We start from the raw sequence: 13,442 nt of genomic DNA, 5'->3' as shown, positions 1-13,442 counted from the left end.
TATGGGAGGATCTTTTCATGAAGGAAGTTTTCATGGGGGAAGGGACATTGCTATGACGGGGGCGCCGGATTTCCCATCATTATTTAAAAAAAAATCAGAAATTAAATATAAAAAAAAAAGTTATTCAACTGAAAGTAAGGAACAACATTAAAACTTAAAACGAACAAAAAAAATATTAGCTATATGATTAGGTTCACTTTTTAGTCAATGCCTCGCTCTTTAAGCCAAAGATTTTTTAGTACTTTCATAAGAGCTATTTATTCTAATTAACGGCCTTTGTGATTAAGGGGTAATTTTCAAAGAATTGGAACAAATTTTTTTTTACTTATTCAATGACGGTGAACCAAAATAAAAGCTGCATTAACTAAAAAACGATCAGAAATTAAATAAAAAAACAAGTTTTTTAAACTGAAAGTAAGGAGCAACATTAAAACTTAAAACGAACAGAAATTATTTCGTATATGAAAGGGGCTGTCCCCTCCTCAACACCTTGCTCTTTACGCTACTACTACTACTACTAACAACTCACCGCAGCACCAAGCCGCCTGAGGCCAACACAGCTACACACGATCCTCCTCCACCCCAATCTATTCAAAGCCTCCCTTTTTACACCCGCCCACGAAGTTCCCATTTCCTTTAAATCTTTCTTTATGACGTCCTCCCACCCCAGAGGGGGACGACCTGCTTTCCGTTTAGCCCTAGATGGTTGGCCGAAAAGAACAACCTTCGGCAATCTGTCATCCGCAAAACGTGCCCTAACCACCTGAACTTTTCTTTCATTATAGCCCTAGAGAGCGGTATTGAACCATATTTTTCGTATAGCCTATTGTTTGAAATACGGCCAGTCAGCCGGGTACCCAGAACAATCCTTAAGCAATTTCTCTGGAAAACATCTAGCAAATCTTCATCCACTTTTCGGAGCGCCCATGCTTCAGAGCCATATTTGACCACTGCCATCACTGTAGCTTCTAATATTCTAATCTTGGTTTGCAGACTTATCTTCCTATTCTTCCAGACTTTTTTTAACTGTGAAAAAATACCCTGAGCCTTGTCTATTCTATTTTTAACATATTCACTGCTCCCACTATATTTACTAATAATAATACCAATGTAAGTGAAGCTGTCCACCTGATCAATCTTTTCACTTCCCAACGTCACCTTTTCATCGTCACTTATTCCTAGCCTTAGTGACTTAGTCTTCCTAACATGAATTTTTCAACCAATTCTAGCACCTGAACTCGCAAAACCTCTAAAACTGCATTAATTTTGCTCGCACTTTCATCTAAGATGCTCAAATCCTCAGTATAATCAAAGTACAGGAGATTTTTTCCTCCCCATTTGATTCCGTGGTCTCCCTTTGCCTTTCCTCTGCTTCTTAAGACAAAATTCATCAAAATGATACGGTTCAAGTGGAATAGAACACAACCCTGCTTAACTCCTGATTTAATACGAAACCAGCTGCTAATCTCATTTCCTACCTTAACCGCAGCAGTGTTATTTTCGTACATAGCACTAATCACTTTAATGTATTTGTCTGGTATACCATACAAGGATAAAACCTTTACTAAAGCTCTTCTATCAACAGAATTGAACGCTTGCTCATAATCTATAAAACTGATGACCAAAAGTGTTTGGAAACTCAGGCACTTCTCAATTATTAGCCTAAGAGTGAAAATTTGGTCGACACATCCTCTACCTTTTCTAAAACCGCACTGCTCTTCTCTTAAAACTTTGTTTGCGGCATCTCTCAGTCTAAAAGGTATCATATTAAGTAATTTACTACCTACAGGAACCAGACTAATGCCTCGATAATTACCACGCTCGCTTTCATCTCCTTTCTTATAAAGTGGCTTAATTAAGGTTTTCCTAAAATCGTTAGATACTTCCTCTTTTTCGAAAACCATGTTCATAATCTTCAATAACTTATTTCTGACCTCAGTGCCACCATATTTAAGAAACTCACTTACCGCCCAAACAACATCAGGAGACTTACGATTCTTCTACCCTTTTAATAGCTCTGCTTAGTCTTTCCCATGACATAAATCGTTCTGCAAATCCACAGGATCATGTCGATCATCATTGTCTTCTGCATTTTGTTTTACAATTCTATTATACTTTAGCAATTCCTTAAAATATTCGATCCATCTCTCTTTATCATATTCATCGACGATCATGGTAACCTAAGTCCTATCTTTGACTGGGAAAACTCCGGATTGACTACTCACTCTCAATTTGTTAAAGTGCCAGTACAAAATTTTACTATTATGCCGTCTAGCTGCATCTTCCAGATCCTCAGCACTTTTAGCAAGGGCCTCCACTTCACATCTCCTTAGTTCATTTTATAATGCTTTCTCCACTTTATTTACATTCCTTTTTACATTTCTTTACATTCTAAAATTATTCCAAACCATCTTCTACATTATATATATATATATATATATATATATATATATATATATATATATATATATATATATATATATATATATATATATATATATATATATATATATATATATATATATATATATATATATATATATATATATATATATATATATATATATATATACATATACATATATATATATATATATTATTATTATTATTATTTATTTATAACCCGTCGTTACAAAAACACAAGACAGAGTACAATAAAGATAAAGAAAAAAAAAAGAAAAAAAAAGGACAAATAATACATCAACGGATACAACGAGAAAAACACTAAACTGACAAGAAATAAGAAACAATTCTACACTTGACTACTGCTTGAGTAAACTATGCCAGGGGTGGTTACCAATTTTACTGTTAAAACGGGAAATCTGATTTTCAATTATGAGAGTGGGATCTGCCAGTTTATACCTATTAATGAGGTATGTGTTACGTGTCCAGGGGGGAGTCTTAAAAGGTACTTAGCATATTTAAAAAATATTGCTCGAAGTTTCTGTTTAGTGGTGCATGGAAATGTTCGCCAAAAAGGGCTCAGGTATAAAAAATGGGGCAATGCTAGTGCAGTATACAGCCGAGCAAGGATAAACCGGTTGAAACTGAACTTCGTTGCAACCAATCTGCTGTATGCAAAACCGGTACGCTTTTCGAGATGTTGAATTAATAGCTGTCGTGTGTGTCTCAGCGTTTTACCAATCGGTAGTCCAAGATAAATGATGTGATCTGTTGGCTTAATACTTGTCTGTCCAAGGTCTATGGTAGGCGGGACTTGGTTTTCGGGCCAATTAAACAGTAATACCTCTGATTTTGCAGCGTTAAATTCTAGGCCTATCGCAGCATATTGCTTTTGAAAAATAGCAAAATTGCATTCGATGCCACCAATATTCCGGCTCATATTTAAAATATCGTCAGCATAACAAAGAAGAGAAAGGTCAATACCATCCAGAACACATGTTATTTGGTAATTTTCCTGTGCTGAAAGAACACTGTTATTAAAAGCCGGGGCAGAAGTAGGAGCACCTTGCCGGGCGCCTTTTCGTACTGGGACAGTTGGGTAAATTTCCCTTATATTCTTCTCGGGCGAAACAACTTTTATTTGTGCCTGGAGGTTTTCATACATGTCCTTTAATGGCATTATGACATCTCGTTGGACGCCTCTCTTTCCCATTTCTAGAAAAATTTGGTCGTGGATAAGGGAATCAAACGTACGCTTGACATCATGAATACCGATCGCGACCGACTCGCCTGAGCTTTCAGCGTCAATAAGGACAGAAGCCACGACGCTTAGCGCATGGACACAACCACGACCAGCTTGAAAGCCAAATTGGGAGGGTGGTGCGTAACATTTCTCATTTATTTCTTTAATTATAAGTAGCTCAAAAATTTTGCAAAAAGTTGTTGATATAGTAATGGGTCGAAAAGACGTACATTCTTCCAGGGGTTTCCCTTTTTTGGCACAGGGGTAAGGGACCCTATGCAAAAATTACTGGGAACGACACCTTGCACAAAAATCATCTGAAAAAGCAGGGCAAGGTGCTGAATGAGCATTGAAGATGGGTTTTTTAAATGAAGAGCAGAAATTCCATCAGCACCACGTGACTTTTTCTTTTTAATGCGACGGAGCACGTTCTGAACCTCGGATACCGACACAGTAACGTCAGAACGGTCGATGCTTGATAGGAAATTATGCAGCTCTGCCTTGTATTTTGCGCTAAGAGTCGGACAGGGGGATTTAAATTCTTGTTCGTAATAAGTTCTCCAAGATTCAAGGGAAATTGAAGATGCAGCAAAATTCGGCTTTCTTTTCGGAAAGAGTCTTCCATATAAGGTCAGGATTTCGTAGAGCATCTTCATATATATATATATATATATATATATATATATATATATATATATATATATATATATATATATATATATATATATATATATATATATATATATATATATATATATATATATATATATATATATATACCCATCAAAAGTTAAGCGCCTGAGAAAATTGGCCTTATTTTCGAAAAAAGGGGAAGACAACCCTTAAAAGTCATAGAACTCTAATGAAAATCACACCATTGGGTTCAGCGTAATAGAGAACCCTACTATAGAAGTTTCAAGCTCCTATCTGCAAAAATGTGAAATTTTGTATTTTTTGCCAGAAGAAAGATCACGGATGTTTGTTTATTTGTTTGTTTGTTAGTTTTTTCCCCAGGGGTGATCGTATCGATCCAGTTTTCACCACTTTTCCCCACGAGATTTCGTATAATCTTTGCACAATTACTACGCGTTTGCTATTCAGATGTCACACCCTTGGGTCCATGATAATAACAAGAGAATCTAAACACAAGACATTCTCCACGGTTTTAAAGGCTCCATTTGGAAACTGCACTTTGTGACCATAAATTTAAGATAACATCTTCTCCGCTTATGTCCCTGCATTACGAATCACAAAAAAAGCTATAATACCGTAATTTGTCATAAATAAAAGTAAGAATAATAAATTAACACAGACAACATTAATATTTTTGTTAAGACATTAAAAAAACACTATCCGGTCATATCCGGATAAAAACATTATCCCTTGCACGCTTCGTATTTTGAACAAACTCAACATTCCAAGTGATGCGGTAAGCTAATTTTACAATTTTTTCAATCAGTCATTTATGACTGATAAACCGCAAAATCAAGTTTGTTGGTTTTTTTTTTTCTTTAAATTCATTACAATTATTGCGTACATAAAACCTAAGTGCTTCTAGAAAATGATCAGATAAAGAAAGGATTATCCTTTTAGTAGTATATCGCTTTAAGAAGACTATGTGATTTCTTCATACTGCTTTAGAAAGACGTCTACAGAGTTGGAACATTTGACGTGACTTGGTAAACAGCACTTGTGACTGGTTATTATTTGCAAAAGTTAATCTAACCATGTCAAATTTTCAAGTTACGCTGGGAAACAATTTTTAACACAGTTTTTGTTGAATTCAAGATTTTACTTGTTTTAGCGTTAAACGGCACACTGATTTCATAACTTTAGTAACCTTGTCGAGTTTCTTTGCTACACATTATGTATGAGTCTTAGAAATTCAGATTGAAATGATGTCACAAAAGGAAAAATGCTAGCTTTAAAGTTTAAGTTGTGCATATGCCCTGTAATAGGTATTATACTTTGCAGAAAGTTTCTTTACCTGTCACTTGCTCTCAAGTAACTAACTAGCACTTACGTCTGTATAATAACAAAAATAATGCTTAAAGATAAGAATTACTATCAAAATGTAACATACGATAACTATCGTCAAACAATACATATTTCTGCAAGTGCCAATTTGGCTAAGTCCGTTCTAAAAAGCAGTTATGAATACTCTGTATGCCCAAAAACAAAGACACAAAATAATTAGAGCAAAGACAACCTAGTTTTAATTGCTGACGCGCAAAAGAAAATTATGAAAATTATGGATGAGTTTTCTACCTGATAATTGATGAAAAAAATAAAATTATCGGCTATTCTGTTTTTTGAGTATTCTGCTAAACTTTTGTTTAATTGACTAGGTTAAGTTGGCGTTTGAATAGCTTTAATTTTAGCAAAACCTGTCACATACAAAATGTGCGCGGCACAAACACAGAGCTCACTTTCTTGACACTTTTTGTGCATATTGTAGTGGTAAGAAGGTCTCAACTTTTTATTCTTTTGGAGACGTGGATGGTCTCCAAAAGTCAGATTCTAAAAACAACCTAACATTTCGAATTGAAGGCTAAGGCTCTTTTGATTTTTATGTTAATACTCATAGCTTGATGTTGTATCATAATAGGATTAATTCAGCCCTTTCTTCCTTTTTTCTCACTCAGAAACACTTTTACAAGTTATGTAACACAACAAAAACTTTTGAATAGTAATCTTGAATTTGTATTTTATTGATAAAAAAAAAGCGTTTGATAATTTTTTTTTTAATTTCTGACTCAAAATTTATGTATTTTTGGTAATTAGGTCTCTCAAACCTATAAACTTAATAAATATAGCTATACTTACTTGACCATCATGATACCAAAAGAAAAATGCTGGTGGCTGCACTGAATCGTATACTGTACATGTAATATTTATTGTGCTTCCTTCTTGTACGTGGATATCTGTACTACCCCCAGCAATTACACTTCGTGGAACTAGAAAAAACTGCGGTTTTAAAAAACGTAGACTATATTCTTTTTTTTCCTTCTTAGTAAAATAACGGTAAGATGATGAAGGTTGTATCTGCAATCACGTGTACATGTCTTTTTTCCTAATGGAAGATAAGGTCAAAGCTCTTTCAGTCACGATGAAGAGCACTCCCTGACCCCAAGAGAATCCTTTTTTGGATTGCCCCTTAGCTATCCAACTTCTTAGAAGGATGAACGAGAGAAGTTATCTATAGATTTAATTATATGAGAAGGAGGCATCCTGGAAGATTTATCATGATAGATCCTGTTAATACAGGAATGGAAAAAATGAGGTATCCTTCTTATGGAATAACTAAAATGTATAACGACATTCTGCACCGAACGCGTATTTTTTTTGGCTTTTTTCATTCGCAGCTAGCTGGGAACTGGAACATCATAGAGAGCTGTTTAAGGGCTCATTTCAAAGGACATTTTTATGTCTAGTGCCTTTTGTAATTAACAAAAGACAATATTTAAAATAAAATCTATTTCTTACGAAAACCTGCATTTTTGTATACAAGATGATGAATGACGCCATGACCGAAGGTTATAACCATAGAAGAGGTAAAAAGTAAAACCTATATTATAATTATAATAACGTCAGCGCCGTCAATATATAGCGACGTCAAGCCATAGGTGTTAAATGAGAAAAAGTAATGAAATAGAAAAAAGTAAGGAAAAATTAGACCTTATGTCAGATGTATATAACTATTACTATAAGATATTAGTTACTTTGTTGTAGAATGGATGAATTGAAATAATATTACACAAAAAGTAACTTCAGTTCGAAATCTCAACAATTCTACCTTTTTGAAATGAAACTAGAAAATGCCTAAATTTGAAAATATTATATAAATGATCGGCACACTTCATTACAAATGGGAATTATGCAAGCTTAATCGGCATCATGATTGTAGAGATAGCTGAAACCTAGTAAAGAACAAATCATGGCAAATAGTAAATATAATTAATATAATACAAGCATTTTTTTGAAAATTTGCTTTTCTGGGGTATGGTGCCATATTTGCCTTACTTAACTGCCTTTTCTGTGAGGTTCGTCTCTTACTTTTCCAAATAAGAAAAATTTATAGGCTTTTTCCTGTTTGTAATCATCTTTGAAAAAATGTGTCTCGTCAAGCGTTACTATATATAAAGTTAAACATGACGATAGTACTCTTTTCTCGAGAAGGAAGATTGAAGTTCAGGTCAATCTGTTATAATAAAGAACAAACTATAGCCCATAGTAACTGAATATTTACTTTAAAAAGTGGCTCGGATACAAGCATTGGCAGTGTGAACTTGTTCTTTACTAAACTCTTAGTAATATCTTTAGTCGGAAAAGCTCTAAAAATTTGATCACACAATCATAAAGCCTCTTAATTAAATTACGTTACAGGTGTTTTATTCTGTAATGGTTAACCATTTCAATTTATTGAGAACATCATAGACAGAAGACTAAAAAATGTAAAGCAAGGATATAATGTACCCATTCTTTAGTGATTCCAGCAACTGCGACTACTGAAAACAAACTATTACTACTTTACCATATACTACGAGACTCAGCAACAAACCTGGAAAATTTTTTAAACAAGCGCAATCTCTCTGTTTCTTTCAAAATGAACTTAGGTAGAACGTTTTTTTTTTAATTCTGGAAAGGATAAAACTGACCCTATATTTGGTAGTGGTGTTCACAGAGTCCCTTGTTCTTGTGGCAGGATCTGTCAATCCGTGTGACAAGTTTTACTTTGACAGGATCCGTCAAGAGCTGGGGAACCACTGCATGAACACTGAATTTCAATTGAAGAGTCTCTGAGATATGAAAATGAAACTGATGACTTGGATTCTGTTTTGTCCCTCCACATTTTTGAAAATTTTCCTTTATGCAAACTAGAAGTTAAACCATTGTGAATTCCACGACCTTGAGGGATTAAAAATTTGGGATAGCAGATTGCTGATTCAGATTGCTTGCAGATTGCAGATTGCTTGTCTCTCCCCTAGCCCTTCACTAAAATATTCACTGATCCAACCCCCGAGGCAGCCGGTGCGTAATTTTAGAATTCTGAGTAGTCAGTAATGCTACTACAGAGTCGATATATAACAACGGTTCCTTTTTGTGTGGGCTGCATATATGTTTGGGAAGAAATCCTCCACCTTGTATAATTACGCTACATATTTTTACCTTAATAGTGCTGTGACCTTATTTTGGCCAAAATTGTTAATGCGTGGTACAGTCGGCACTTGGCTAAGTTGTGATCTCTTTTATTACTTGAGAAGGAAAATTAAACTTAGAGCTTTATTCGAACGAGTCATTTCCCCATTTCATACGGCCACTGCAATGGCACAATAATCCCTGGAAAAATACACAAACCCATTACCATAATTCTTAGAATTATTCCAAATTCCGTATTTTCAAACACTTCGTAATGGACTGTAAATAAGGAGCGACCCGGCTCAATAGTAACCGAAACTCTAAAAAACGGAATTTTGATGCAAATAGATACCCCAAAAGAATCAGATTTTTATGCTGATTTTAAATATATAAGTTTCATCAAGTTTACTAAAATTCAGAACTTACCGCCTGAGAAAATTTGCCTTATTTTTGAAAAAATAGGGAAACACCCCCTATTAGTTATAGAATTTTAATGACAATCACACCATCAGATTTTCAACTCCATTTGCTGTTGGATTCTGTTTTGTCCCTCCACATTTTTGAAAATCCAGATCATTTAGCTATTTTTGATGAGATTACTTTAATATCCACAGCAAATGGCCTACCACAAGCTTTTAGAGAGGCAATTAAAAAAAAATATGCATAAATAGAGACCTTGCTTTAAATAGAGATACTGGAGAGATTCCTATAAACACAATTTGCAATTAGTTAATAGATAGATAGATAAAAACCCCTGGGCCATATACACGAAAAATGTGTACAAAATAAGTGAATCGCAAGAAAAACAAATTAAAAAGCACACAAAACGGAGTACAAAGAAAAAATTACCTAATCTAGCCCTTATAACTTAAACATAATAATAACTTAATGATTTAAAAATATGCACTTTTTATTTTTTCTAAGCATTTATCAGAGGAAACACTATAGCTTTGCCTATTGTAAAGGCCTAAAGGCGTCGATGTTTTTTTTTCAGAGGCACTTCATATGAAAGGGGAGGTTGTATAAACTTCGGGGAGGTTCGTTCGATTGGAAATTGGAAGGTGTGGTGCCCTTCTTAAGAGTCAAATGTGATTGGAGGGCAACTAGACCCCCACGCCACCTTTTCCTCAAACGTGTCCAATCAAAATCTTAAGGTAGTAATTTTTTTTTAAATAGTAGAAGGTCAAATAACTATGGTTTCGGGGTTCGATGCCCCCCCCCATGTCTCAGGGTAAGGGCTATAAGTTCTGCTAATTGCTCATTGTTAATATATAAGGTTTTGTTTGGAAGGGTTGGTCGTATTAACTTTGGAGGGGGCTCATTCGATTGAAAATGGGAATTTCTAGTGCCCTTTTTATGGGCCAAAAGTAATCGGAGGAAGGCTAGCCCCCCCCCCCTGTTGTTCCCTTTTCCCCAAACTTATTTGATCAAACTTTGAAATAGCCATTTGATTCAAAATACTCCAAAAGTCAAATAACTATAACTCAAGAGTTTACTAATACCCCAGAGCCCTGGGGCAAGGGCTGTAACTTATGTAAGTTGCGCATTATTAACATATTATGTTTCTGTGGAAGGGGTAGTCGTATAAACTTTGGACCGGGCTCATTTGATTGAAAATCGAAATATATATTTCTTTTTTAAAAGCCCAAAGTGATTGAAGGGGGATCAACTCTACCCACACTCTTTTCCCCCAAATGCAGCCGGTCAACATTTTGAGATACCTAATTTTTCTAAATAGTCTAAAGGCCAAATATCTACGCTTTCAGGGATGATCCCCAGCCCCCTGGCCAAGGGCTGTAAGCTATGCAAGTTGTTTGTTCTCAACATATAAGATTCTTATGGAAGGAGGGGTCGTATATGATTAATATGATAAATATGACTGGAAATCAAAAATTTTATTGCCCTTGTTAAGAGTCAAAAGTGATCAAGGGCAACCAGCCCCCCACCCCACGCCCTTTTTTCCCAAATACGTTAGATCAAACTTTCCAGGTGGCTATTTTTTTCAAAGTAGTTCAAATGTGGAGTAACTATGCCTCCGGGGTTGACACACGCCCCAGCCTTGGGGCAAGAGACATAAGTCATACAATTTGCTCTTAGTTAAAATATAAGGATTTTTATTGGGAAAAGTAGCATGCCTGATCCTGGGTCTCCAAGCTGGCGTGTATCAAGGATCCAACAAGGATCCTTAGCTGGCGTGTAAATGGTTTTGAGCTAGAGCATTAGCCTCCAAAATCTTGTTTTTGATGCTATACTCAAGAAACATTTCTGCTCCAAGGCATGATTAAACTTTTCTTTACATAGGCTTAGAGTTGCGATTATAAAACAGATCCTAGCATTCAATAGAAGTATCATCCTTTCTACTTTGAACTTGTGGAACTTTTGAAGTTTTATTAAAACAGAATTTGTTGTTACATTTTAATGGTTTTCGATTTTACTTATTAAGAGACAGCAATTGCTTTTACCATTTTGGGGATCAGGGACTTGTTGCTATTAATGCACACAGTACAGTAGAGAGCTTGACGGTAATATATTCTTATGTGACTCATTTTCGTGACAAAAATTTATTCATTTTCTTTCTGTTTACCATATTCATGACACAAATCATTGGTAAAAAATGCTTTTGCAGCGAAAATACAAAAGGCAGCGCTTTTGCGGTTTGCTTTGACTCTACTGCCAACTTTCGGGCTTTTGTTGCACGTGTTTTTTTTTAATTATAATCGATAATCCTAATTTTTTAATTTCAATTTTTGCCAAGGAAGCAAAGTTGCATCTCTTGGGTTTTGTCATAGGCATTTAAATTGCTTTAGTTCCGTTCTGCAGTTTCCTTTTCTAATATTACTCTTATCACCATTGTCAGTTGTTGCTAGCTTTGCTGGTTTTTTTTTTAAAATCTATTACTAACCATAAGTAAAAAAAATCTTTCGCCAAGTTGATAAATCAATAGAAAGCATTTTTGTTTCTTTAAAACATTTCTGAGCCCAGCTTTATTCCTTACTGCATAACAGCATGCGTGGCCACAGTGGCATTCTCCTAATAGAGAGTAGCGTTCGTTTTGCATTAAAAAAAAAGTTGCAAATTGAGATTTTAATGGAAAATAAAGTAAAGAATTCCAAGAGCTTATATACGAGAGCTCGTATAATAATTCCAAGAGCTCGTATAATAACAACAATCATTTTAAATGGACAAATTTGAATAAACATTTCAGAACCACCCAATATGAATTTTTAAAATGAGGAAATTTAAATGGTTCATAAGGAAAAAGAAACTTTCCGTCCCCAAATAAATAAGTAGAACTCGAGACAAATTCTAATTGTTGATTCAGAAAGTATGAAATCTCTCATAAGAATGTTGAGTCCCCAGCCAACTTCCAGCATAGGTTTTTTTTTCAATCTATGAAAAGTTTTTGAGGGTCCTTCTGAAATAATTGCGAAAGGTAGGCTACTTTTGGTGATTTTCTCCTTTTGTTTTTCGATCATTCAGATGAAAAATTGACTTGAGAAGCCGAGGAAAAGTCGACTTGATTTCTAATTTAAGAAGTGACGCCCCATTTTACAAAGACTTATTTTTTGGAGGAGAATTCAAATTTTGGGAGGGGAAAAGGGCAAGATCACAACCCCCCCCCACCCTATAAGAAAACTATAGAAAACATAAAGACAACCCTTAAAAATATGTAAATCTAAGTATTTTAGGAGGGGGGATACTCACCGAACTGCAGATTTTTGAATAAACTTTAGTTTTTGGATCAGATGCTGTCGCACGGAGTCTTCTTTTACTTTGAAGGTGTAGCTATGTAAGAGTTAAGTTAAAACCTTTTAAATGAAAAGAGGAAAAGCAATGCTACCCCTAAAATGTTTTAAGAATTCAAGAGAATGAAAATGGACTAAAATGTGCTATAAAATAAAACAAAAAAAATATAAAATATAAGGATTTTGCACTTCAATATACTGCAAAATGAGGTACCATCCGGACTGGCCAACGCAATACTTTCTATATGAGTAGTAAGGCATCAATTCGCGCGAATTACACATGTACTTACACAAGCCTGAGGCATGGATATGTGTGCAGTTTAACCGGTATATTGGCTTACCACGGGTCAGTCACCTATTACTACGAACGGTAGTTGCCTTAGCAGACGGGTTTTTATGAGGTAACACGCATTTTTTTTAATCAAGGTACTATTTTGCCGCCTTTACGTTCCCTGGCAGTTTTCCAGTGCATGTACCTATGGATCTGGTTTGGTGAGTACAGTCTGGTTTGGTGGGTATAATCTGGTTTGGTTCAAGTTTTTCTGACACAATTTACCGGATTTCTAATTCACGGTATACATGACCGGCGCGTCTTGTTTAGCTGCCAATATAATCAATTATTTTATTCCAGTTTTTCTAAACCAGTATTGTCTATAACTTAATTTACGTAGACAATGAACGATATTAATTAATGTTTTGAATAATAGGAGTGTGAATGATTCTAATTAGTGATTGGATTGAAATGACGGTTGAGAAAAAAAGGATTAAACTGATTAACAGTTAAGGTAACCCCGAAGGGGTTGTTAACTCAGGTAATTTGTTACTTGACCTAGCTTTACCTCTCCGATGTGGTCTGTATAATACACAAGTAACGTTTGAAAAGTATTGTCAATTTAAAATAGGATCTAACG

General features: G+C 35.0%; 1 protein-coding gene across 2 annotated transcripts in view; it reads right to left on the bottom strand.

Moving 5' to 3' along the window:
- LOC148951983 (uncharacterized) overlaps positions 1–13,442 on the bottom strand; it is a 583,729-nt gene that overhangs the window by 88,977 nt on the left and 481,310 nt on the right. For both annotated transcript variants that reach the window (XM_089089456.1, XM_089089457.1), the window contains exon 10: positions 6,473–6,603. In XM_089089456.1, coding sequence (XP_088945582.1) covers positions 6,473–6,603 — 131 coding nt within the window. The remainder of the gene's footprint in view (positions 1–6,472; positions 6,604–13,442) is intronic.

The sequence above is a fragment of the Artemia sp. Qi Xiang Cuo genome, chromosome 5, assembly GCF_049724085.1.
Source record: "Artemia sp. Qi Xiang Cuo chromosome 5, ASM4972408v1, whole genome shotgun sequence".
NCBI classification, from domain to species: domain Eukaryota; kingdom Metazoa; phylum Arthropoda; class Branchiopoda; order Anostraca; family Artemiidae; genus Artemia; species Artemia sp. Qi Xiang Cuo.
This window is presented reverse-complemented; position numbering and strand designations above follow the sequence as displayed.